An 11,313-nucleotide genomic window follows, 5' to 3' on the forward strand; every position below is an offset into this window, starting at 1 on the left:
CCCTATTAATAATAATTTATAAATCTTAAGTATTAATATATACCATAAATTTGATATTATTTATGAAATACTCTGATCTCCAAATTGGAGAAGAAGATTTAAAATTTTACCTTTAATATAAATTTGCCCTTAATATATCATGCCCACTTTGATAGGTTATACTGTATTTATAGGAAATAATTTAAAAATATATTGTAATGAAAAAAGTAGATCATTAAGATTTATTATTAATAAAATTGGTTTTTTTATCATTTTGAAGAATCAATCACAATTTAGAAAAAAGACATATATATATATATATGTATATATATGGTTTATTATCACTTTTGTTCATTATCACTTTCTAATATTGCATTTTCTTTCATAATATTTTAATACTTTTAATTTATTGATTTTCTAACATCAGAATTATCTTTTTCTGATACTAATGTATGTAATACACTCTTTCTAGGTTAAAGAGGATTAGCAAAAAGAATTGAAGGTCTCTAAAGGATACTCTTTCTGCCTGTTTCTTCTTAAATGTAATGCTTAGTTTCAACATAAACATCATCTTCGTCTACTTCAAAGTATTTAGCATTTTTTTCATCATAGCAGTCTTATTAGTAAACATCTACATTTGGCAAGCGGTGATATTTTTTGTTTTATTTAATCTACTATTACTTTTCATGCTCATCTCTATATTTTTTAAGGCCACCAGGTCTAAAAGTAATTGTATGTTCTCTTTTAATAATACCTGGTTTCTATTTTTTAAACTAAATTCCATCTTCAAATGATTCATCTAAATAAAAATTATCTATTTATTCATTATTTTCATCCTAGCTATTTTCAGAGTCTGTTTGGCTAGATATATCATCTTTATTGAAGTTAATTTGATTTAAATTATCTTAGGTTCTGATACTATATTAGAGCCAACTCTTAAATGCCATTCCAACAAACAATCTTCTTACCATAGGATTAACACCTTATTGGCGTTATAGAACAATCTTTGCCTTCAATAAACTTGATTGCTTTTATTTAAGAAAAAAAATTATTTTCATTAATTTAAAAAATCTTTAAATAAATGATACCTTCTTCTTAATTATGCCTATTTTTTTCCATGTAACTTTCTCTTCTTTTTTCAATATTTCTAGAGCAGTATTATGCCTCTAAAGAGCCTTAGGATCCTCTTAGCTGTTTACATCTAGCTCATAAACTGAGCTGTACAAAGAAAATTTGAATAGTTAGTAAAAAAGATCATTGAAATATATATATCCTTCATAGTCACAAAAAACATTCATTTTCATAATATTTTTATCAGCTTCTTATCTTTGCCTAATCCTGAATCTATCAAGTCTGCTTTATATTTCTTCATGGGTGATACTATTATCCCTAGATTTGATTTAATCAACAAAGTCTTCAGATTTACGTAGAAAATCTATTTAATTATCAATCAATTTATTAAATTTTTTATATTTATTATGTTAATGCAAAATTTACCAAATCCTAATGGAGCAGGGAGCTCAAAGTAAAATTCAGTTAAATATTTTTCATGTATTTTTATACCGCTGTCCTTTTAAGTCATCTAAACCCATCTCTTTTTAAATTACTCTTCTTATTCATTAAAGTTAGAAAGAGGATTATCAGGATTGATATAGTTTTCTTCAAACTCATTCATGATAATCAAGACAAACAAGTTCATGAGAATATATGATTAAACGGTGTAGAAAGATACAAAAAATATCAATCCAATTACTCCTTTAGCATTAAATGTATCATACATAACAAGATACCAATCCTCTCCAGTACTCATTCTAACTAAAAGAATAATTGCCCTGTGAAAATTTGTAAAATTCCAAAAAGTACTGAGTCTCCATCCCGATCTTTAATATTTAATTTGATAAAAATATTGATAAAAATACTATATATGTAAAGTTGTTAGTTACTGCAAATCTGAAAACAAAAACCAAGCAAGTATAGAAAAAATAAAATAAAAGAGAACAAATAGTAATGTTGCATTCAAGAATTTAGGGAAGGCAAATACTGTTGTTTAAATCAACTTCTACAACCCTTAAAAGGATTTAATCAACTTTAAAAGTCTAGAAACTCTCAGCACTCTTAGCACTCTCGCAATTTAAGGACCAGCTTTCAAAAATGAGAAAAAAGATTTTCCAGAATAACTCATAATAATGTCTACAACAGAAGCGCAAACTACAAAGAAGTCAAATTAATTCCAACCTTTATAAAAATAACCCTAAATGCCATAAGCAATTATTTTTATGATACATTCTGCTATAAAAACACCAGTAAAACCCAGATTAACTGATTGCAATATAAAATCATAATTAGAACTAGATGTATCATAAGCCATAGCCATCACCACAACATTTCCAATAATACAGAATATGATAAATATATCAAGTTTAGGTGATTCAGATATTCTCCATAACTAATCAAAAAGTTAATAATAAATAAAAGCAAAATTATAAAAAATATTATTGAATAAATTAACTATCATAAATTTGTTAACTATTTTTATATTTTCTTGATTTTATATAATAGCATAGTTTTTACTTTTTATTTTAATTTATCAATCTAAAATATTTAGCTTAATGTAAGATATTCAAAATTCTAGCTTATGTTATAAAAAATTGTTTTGAAATTTTATTCTTAAAAAGGACCGAAAACTGAGCAAAAATTATGGGATAGGGCCTTAATTAATGAGAGTTGTCAATAAATCATAATAGAATTAATAATAAAATAAAATTTTACTATCTTTCTAAAATTGTTATCAGGAGGTTTCATGGAAGCATAATCAGGTGTAGATTTGACTATAAGTCTTTAAAGTTCTATCCACTAAGACTAGTCATCTGTCAAAAATGCATTTTTAGCTTTTTTAGTGGCAATATCAAAATTAAAGGATATAATGGCTGTAAATAAGTTGATAGAAAAGAAGCTTCCAACAAATATAAAAACAGTAAAGAATACTCCAAAATATCTACTATTATTCCATACTGGACCAGTATCACTTCCATCTAAATAATACCAAACATAGTTAGGCCATCCTTCAAATGTTGAGAGTACAAAAAGCATAACCATGCTGAATCCTATGTTGTCGCTGTTGTTTGGATATCTATCCCAAAATGCCCCTGGTAGTTGCTCACACTTTATTTAATGTGTTAAAAAAGAAAAACCGTTTTTGATGTATTTTAGTATCTTAATATATTTTTAATTTAAAGGTGATTTAAATTTAATTTTTATTTTATCACCATCATAACCAAATAAATGATCATCCATCCATTAAAATATTTTAAAGAGAAAATTTTTTTTAAAGATTGATTCCTTGGATTTAATTAAATAGAGATTTTAAATAAAGAAATTAATATATTTTACCTATTTCTTTGGGTAATTGTAGACATTGTATGACCCAGATAGAGCGGCTCCAGTAGTATTACAATAAAAGAGCTTTCCCTACATCAAATTTAAACCAAGGATAGCAAACATAAGCCTAATTAATATTTTAAAAATGAGAAATAATTGAGTAAGAAGAAAACATTTACCAAATTAGAAGCACAACTATAATCATATTAGCGATACCGCCGATAGATTCCATGAGCGCAGTTACTATTAGCTTCATTGATTTATTTTGAGATAAAAGTCTTAATGGACGAAGAGTTCTTAAAAGTCTAAGTATTTTAATTGCATTTAAGTTTACTGATGATAAGCTAAGATCTACTAAACTACTAACAACTATAAAGAAATCTAATTAACACCAGTTATCTCTCAAATAAGAACCTTCGTCTAATATGAATCCAAGAGCAATAACTTTAATTAGGCATTCACACAAGAAAAATATTGTAAAAAATAAATCGGCATCATTACTAAATTATGTGGCTGTAACATCTGCTGTACCAATATAAGTATCGAAAGTAAGTTTAAATGATGTTAAAATAATTATTCTGTTTTAAATTTAAATAAAATAAATTTAAAATATTGAAAAAATTAAAAAAAATTTACAATAAAACTATTTTTTCGAACATGGCGTGCTTATAAATGTAATAAATAGATTTTCTAAAATTTCCCTCTTTTGAAAATAAAAACAAGGACTTCTCACACTCAACACCTTCGAACCATATAAATTTATTCTTATTTTTTTTATTATCCTGCTTTAATTTTGATTCTGAATTTATAGAAGTTACTCTATCACTACTACTATGATCATCCCCTCCTATAATAGATTTAGATTTGTCGAGTTGGCCTGAGTCATTGGATTAGCTTAATTTATTGATTACTTGTCTTGAAAGTGTGGCAGATCTCTGTAAACCACCACTCTGTTAAATACCACCTGAAATTCTGCTCATATTGTTAGATGATTAATTCCCCATACTTTGTGATAAATTATTCATGAAAGTTGTACCCATGCTTGTATGTCCAAAAGTTAAATCCTAAACAATCTCAAACCTGTTTTCTATTTCCTGTCTGTCGTTTTAAACTTCAGCAGAATTGAAAGAATCTAGCATAATAGCTAGAACTAAGCCTAAGAGTATGTAATTTCCTATGAAAATCATTGAAATTAAGTAAGCTGTGCATACATAATTACTAACATTTGAAATTAGACAGTTTGTAAGCTAATCATTCCAATTTTCTAATGTGAGCAGATCCAAGACAGCAAAAGCAGCATTAATAAATTAATCGTAGTTTAATCTAGAAGGGATATTTGAATTATAAACTGGCCAATTACCTCCAAACAAGCTCATTCCCAAAAGAGCGTAAATAAACATAATTAAAAATAATAATAACAAAATATATATAAATTATTCTAAAGTAGAAGAAATGGCAGTGACTAAAATCTTCATGAATTACAAGGATCTAAGTAATCTTGTTACTCTCAGTACTCTGAAGACTCTTAAAATTCTAATAGAACGAAGAGCGCTCACAGAGCTTGTACCATTCAAGAAAATCAATTCAAAAATAGACAAGCTTACTATAACTGCATCAAAAATATTCATTTTATCAGAAGCATACATAACTAAACCCATACCAATTATTTTTAGACCCATATCAATCGCGAAAAGAATTGTAAAAATAAGGTTAAAAGTATCTAAAATATAAGCGCCTTTAAATAAATAAATAAAAAAATTTAAATCATTTTAAATATAAAACAAAAATTCGTATTTTAAATTTGGAGTGATTCTTAAATAAATAAAAAATGAATTGATTGTTTTAAATATTAGTTTGAAATAAAAATTTTGATTTTATAGAAAATATAGTTTGCTTAAAAGCAAGAGTTAATCTTTTTTTAATCATAAAAAGGGGTTTAGTTAATTAGCGATGCTTAAAATAAATTAATTATTTGCTTATTACAAATTGTTGAATAAAGGAGTGAAATATAATTAATAAATTAGTTAATTACTTGAAGTTGGTATAATTCCATCCATACAAAGGACAACAGTGTTAAGTAAAACACAAAGCATTATCAAATTTTCAAAAACAGGGTGCATGACGAAACCTTTTACCCTTCTTCTGATAGCTTAAATTATTCCTATAATTCCTCCTTCATTTTATTCTATGATATCTTATCTACAATTAATTGTATCCAAGACCTTGCTGAGAGCATCTTATTATTTATATTTGAGACTTATAGATAATACATCATCTGCAGATGTTTATACTTTCAATTCACATATTCCTTTTTTTTCAAAATTTTAAATATCTTTCTTTCTTTGTTATAAATATTTGTATTCAGCAGATTCTTATTAAAACTATTCAAAGTCAAAAGCTTCGACCTGTTGGTTTTAGAAAATATTTTTTTGTGTTGAGTTAGCATCATTTTCATCATTCATTGAATTCTATGTTGTTAAAACAGTATCTACTGATTTCACACTTTTGTTATCAGCTTGAGGTGCTTGAATTGACGGAGATTTATTTAAGATATCTAATTACCTCTCTGCTTTTTTGATAATTTTTTACTCTAATTAATACATCATAACATCATAAGTATTTTTCTATTGCTATGCCTTGGTTGATTAGACTTAAGTTTTTTAACCTTTCAAATTGGTCTGCTTTTAATCTTAATCATCTTGCTGTTATTGTTGCTCATCCTTTTCTAGTTCTGTTTAATCTGTAAATATTTTTTGGATTGCCTTTTAGATATCCCATTAGTTTTCCACTTCATCACCTTTTTAATTTTTTCCTTTCTTTTGCTAAAAAATAGCTCCACTTGTATTCAATTTCTTATCAGTTGGCTTGGCAATAATTTTTGAGCGTAATGAAGAGTTAAGTTGGTCTTAATTAGATTAGTTGCTATCATTTCTATTTCTCAGACTTTACATTCTTGAAGTAAAATTTTGTTAATCCTATTCATTTGATTAAACTATGGAAACATTTTTACTACTTCTTACTGATTTATCATTCTTGTCTTCTCCTCCATTAATGAAAATTTCTTTTTTGCCATCTTTTCTTGGTGAATCTTTAATTTCAGAATAGTCTTTAACACTTTTTGCTTGGTTTGAAGGACTATTTAAGGCATCTAAATCTTAATTTATAGAATTGTTAAGGTCTTTCTAGTAATTATTATCTTATTTGCTGACTATACTCTAAGCTTTTTTATCATCCACTTATGACTAAATATTAGATTCGAAGTTAAATTACTGTTTTAAAAATATTTATTTAGCATTTATATTAGGACTAAATGGCATAAGTTGTTTTGGTTAACTATACAAAGCGACGCTGTTTTTTTCTTCCTCTTTTGAAGAAAATGCTTTGTTAAGTGTTGTCTTCTGCATAAATCCACTCATTTTAGTTTGTCTAAAGGGATTAGGACTATCGTAGCTTTGTAGATCATTCTTCTAATCTGCTTGCTTTGAATATTTAATTGATTAATTATCTGTTGTAAATTTTCCTGCCAGCATTGCATCTAATATGAGATCCTCCTACAAAACTTCTACTCTTTTAGATTTAGAGAATGGTAGTTTGAATTGCAATTCTTTTCATCACATAAAAAAATTTATTAGTTTAAAAATTTTAAATGAAAAAAATTTTATTTAATTCTACTTTTTTATGCCTTTTCTTTCTTGAAAACCAAGCTTGACTATTATTTTAACCTAAATCTCATTCCTTTCATTTTTTCATCTTGAGATTTTAAAAATAACTCTGTCTGCTTTTATAACTTAGTAGGAAGTATCTCAGGGGTGTAATCGTTTGTTTCTGCATAGATAACTCTAGGTTTCAAATACTTAGTATCTAGTAACAACCTAAAATCTTCTGCTTTCTAGTCTATCTATTTATTAATTTTACTTTAGAGTTACTACTCTATATTATTAGTCTCTTAACTTAATAACGATTCATACTTTTCTGTCACCTATTTTACATTCTGATTATAAAATAATATTTAATTTATGTAAAATTAATTCTAAATTATTCTAATAAGCTTCTTTCTTACCTTGGTAGATTTTCTGTGCCCTTGCCCTTGAACATTTTTTTACTTATTTTCAAAATTTAACTTTTTATTTTTTAACACTTAAATCTCTAACTCATTGAACATATTGTTTAGCATAGTACTCTTTCTGTTTAGCTAAGGTTTTACATTTCTTTCCTACTCTTAATCTTCTTAAACAAGGAATGACATTTCAGAAATATCTGATAAAGATTCTTCGTTACTGTTTGTTTCTGTATTCTAAGACATTTTATTTGTATTGTTTGAATTTGATATTTCCTTTGTACCTCTTTTAAATGTAAAGTCTTTCTTTTTTTGAATATTGAGAGATGAAGACCTATTTTCTGAATTTTTTTTAACTTTAGAATCTTAAGAATGAGAGTACATAGCTATCTCATTATTCTCTCGTTTTTTATTCTCTAAATTAGGATCATGTTATTTCTTTTTTTCCAATTTTTTTTACTTTAAAGATTAAAAAGCTAAAGTGTTGTGAATTTAATTTAAATAATTTTCTTCTATTTACTAATCATCATTTTAATTTATACCATTTTAATTGTTAAATTCTTTACAATTTTCTATTTACATCAAAAAATCTTCATCACTTTCTTCTTCCTCCTCTTTAAAATTTTCTTAAAACTGAAACATATTATTTAGTTTCTTAGAGGCTCTTCTAATTTCATGGCCATTTTTTGATTTTTTCCTAGATATTTGTTATCCCTCGTTAGTTTCTTTATGAGCAGCTTAAATTTTGTTAAGAGATGGTTTTTATTCCTACTGTTGGGGTTTTTGCTTCTGAATAGGAGCAAAATTTAGCTTTTTCTGATCCATCTTTTGGTTCTATAATTCGTAGTACCTTTAGAAGCTACTTTCTACTTTAGGATGCATATCCTTTGAAGCTGAGATCAATTTTTTTGAAGTTTTTTTTTATTAGATTTCTATTTGTTTGTTTTTAAAAAATGTTAAAAATAAATAAAAAAATAAGCTAAAAATTACATTCTGTCTTTATGAATTCAAGTTTGTTGGCTAAAATAGAAGGGTCAACAATCCCATTTAAGGTTTTTTTTTCTGTGGTTTAAACAATTAATTTCGTTTTTTACTTATCACTTTTATATTTACTGTGCTCATATTATTTTTTATTAGAATTTTTAGCATCTTCGTTTAATTAGTTTAAGTTAGAATTTTATCGAATAATCCCTAAGGATAACTGAACTTTAGCAGATAAAGGGGTAGAATTTCCATTTGAACGGTTATCGTTTCCATTCAATACAGCTTACTTTTTATTAACACTGTTTTTTTCATCGCTATTTTTGTTTTGCTCTTCTTGCTAATTTTCATTTATTGGAGTTTTCTCTATCAAATTAATTTTAGGCGTTTATTCATTTTGGTTTATTTTCTAATCGTTTTCAGTTTTAGGATATATCTTTGATTCAGTCTAGGTATTTAAATCTAACGGAAGAATTTTACTGTGCTTCAAATGATGTTATTCCTAACTTCCTATGCCTTATAATTGAGGAGTTTCAAACTTTTAACTTTTTCTTTTGTAAGATGCTAGTAATGAACTCATTGAAAAACTTAAATCAAACCAGTTTTTTTTCTTCTTCTTCTGCTCATCTAGCTCTTTATAAAGAATTTTATTTGATTTGTAAATTCCCCATCTAATAAGATTTTGCATATTGTATCCTTCTTGATTACCCTTAATAGATGACTAGATACTCTAATTAGCTATCGATTCACTATATTTAACAGCTATAATACCCATACATAAATTAACAAGCAACCAAGTACCAAGATATACAATTAGGAAGAAATAAATAAAGGCAAAAAACTTTTTTTATAAAGGAAAATAAAATTTAATTTACTTATCGTTAAAATTATATTTTTTTAAATAGATGAAAAACAAAACGTTTTAAAACAAAAAAAATTATTTATTTCTTTATCAATTAAAGAAAAATAATATGAAGAAATAAATAAAGCACCTTTTTTTATTCTAAAATAAATTAAAAATTAACTTTCTCAATAAAATAAAAATTATTTTTTGATAAGACATATTTTATCAAAAAAAACTAATTTATTTAAAAGTTTATTCCCATACATATATGTTGTAAAATAAAATAAAAAATTACGTTAAAACCAACCATCACAAATTGCATGATCGTAGACCAACCTTCATTACTAACTACTACGTACACATTTAGTAAAGACCACCCAAAAGTATCAAAGTTATATAGGTCACTATTAGGACTTACCATTCCTTTAGCACAAATGTAGCTTATACCTTATTAAATAGGACAATCTCCATCTTAAGCACAAACAAATAAATTATTGTTCTCATCACCTAATTTAATTCCAGTGTAAATATCAATGCAACGAGTTTTTAATTAGCCAGAAAAGAGCTGCAGACCAGCTATACCAAAAACACCAAAGAAGAAGCATAAAATAATAAAAGCATCCTTCAAAAGAGGTATAGCAGTAAATAGGGCTGTCACAAGTTAATTCAGAATTTTCACTTTGCTTATTGATCTTAGAGGACGAAGCACTCTCAGAGACCTCAAGGCTGTCAAATTAAAAGAACTAGAATTAATTACATAAGGGAGCCATCCAGTAACTATGATAACAAAATCCAAAACATTCCATCCTTCACTCAAATATGAATTTTTAGAGAATATGAAACCCATAGCTAAAATTTTTAGGCCCATCTCTACTGTGTAAATGACTAGTAGCGAGAGATCTATTGCTGGGTTGTTATCGCTGTTAGTTGTAGGATCATCTCTTGCCAACATAACTGAATTAAATATAATTACACTCAAGGAAATCACAGTAAATATGTTATGGTTGATTATGCAAAAGCAAATATAGCTAATCTTTCTATTTAAATAAGAATAAAAGTAAAATTAAAATGCTTTATGATTATTTATTCAACAAAAGTTTTGTTTTATTTTATTTTACAAAACACCAGATTAAAACCATTCAGGGTGATTTAATATAAAGAAATATTTAATAGAGAGAAGAGTAAATTAAGAAACTCATTTTCATTCAATTTAAAATAGAACTTTTTGCAAACAAATTTATTTCAATTCAGTTTTTTAATCAAAAATAAATGAAGGTAATTAAAATATTAATTAATTAATTACTCTTTGATGTACCAGACTTGCTTATAAATTTTTTCAAATATTGTAACTGCTTGAAAGAGAGCTATCCTGTCAAAGACGTTCATTTCTACTACATCTAAAACAGGATTATTGTCTATACTGAGCTTATTTATTTAAAATTCCGTTTCGAACTCTTACTCATAATGATTTTCTATCTTTTTTTGAAGCCTCTATTCATTTTCTTTATTTAATTTTTAAATTTCATTATCACTTTTATCTGAATCTTGCTCCAAAAAAGCATTAGCTACCTTCATATATGCATTTCGCTAATTCTCCTATTTTTTTTTTAAATAATTTAAATTTCCTGTCAAGTAAGTGAATTTGATTGTTTCTAATTTACATTTTCTTCTACTAAGTTATTTAAATCAAAAGAAGAAGAGGAGTTAGAAGAATCATCACTTATATCTTAATTTTTATTATTAAAGTTATCTATTTAACTCTTTTTCTCCTTACCTGCTTTTGCCTTTTCTATTCTCTTAAAAGTTTTATCTTCTTCTGTTTCTTCAGGTATCTCCTACTTTAACACTTGCCTAAGCCTTCTAATCCAATTTGCCTCTACATAAATAAAATAAAAATGTTTTTTATTGCTATTGATATGAGTTTTATCTCAAATATTTTGATGAGCTTCTATTTATTATTGAATTAAAAGATGGTAATTCATTTTAACAAAAAATAAACTCATTACCTACAACGTATGAATTCATTTTGCTGTTAGCAAATTTAGTTTCTTTAATTCTTATTCTTAATTCTAAA

At 26.0% G+C, this 11,313-nt stretch overlaps 1 protein-coding gene across 1 annotated transcript; it reads right to left on the reverse strand. All coding sequences in view use genetic code 6, as the record gives it.

Annotated features, from left to right (window-relative positions):
• Positions 1-320: 320 nt before the first annotated feature.
• TTHERM_00785900 (cation channel family transporter) lies at positions 321-11,264 on the reverse strand (the record flags this gene model as incomplete). The annotated part of the gene is made up of 16 exons (XM_001022128.2): positions 321-1,007; positions 1,068-1,414; positions 1,477-1,859; positions 1,923-2,425; positions 2,749-3,141; positions 3,370-3,484; positions 3,537-3,935; positions 3,994-5,092; positions 5,390-6,961; positions 7,030-7,348; positions 7,418-8,346; positions 8,405-9,236; positions 9,535-10,276; positions 10,543-10,835; positions 10,901-11,115; positions 11,246-11,264. The coding sequence occupies 16 exons, from the start codon at positions 11,262-11,264 to the stop codon at positions 321-323; spliced, it is 8,847 nt and encodes a 2,948-aa protein (XP_001022128.2).
• Between the last annotated feature and the right edge of the window lie 49 nt (positions 11,265-11,313).

The sequence above is a fragment of the Tetrahymena thermophila genome, assembly GCF_000189635.1.
Source record: "Tetrahymena thermophila SB210 genomic scaffold scf_8254491, whole genome shotgun sequence".
Taxonomy (NCBI): Eukaryota; Ciliophora; class Oligohymenophorea; order Hymenostomatida; family Tetrahymenidae; genus Tetrahymena; species Tetrahymena thermophila.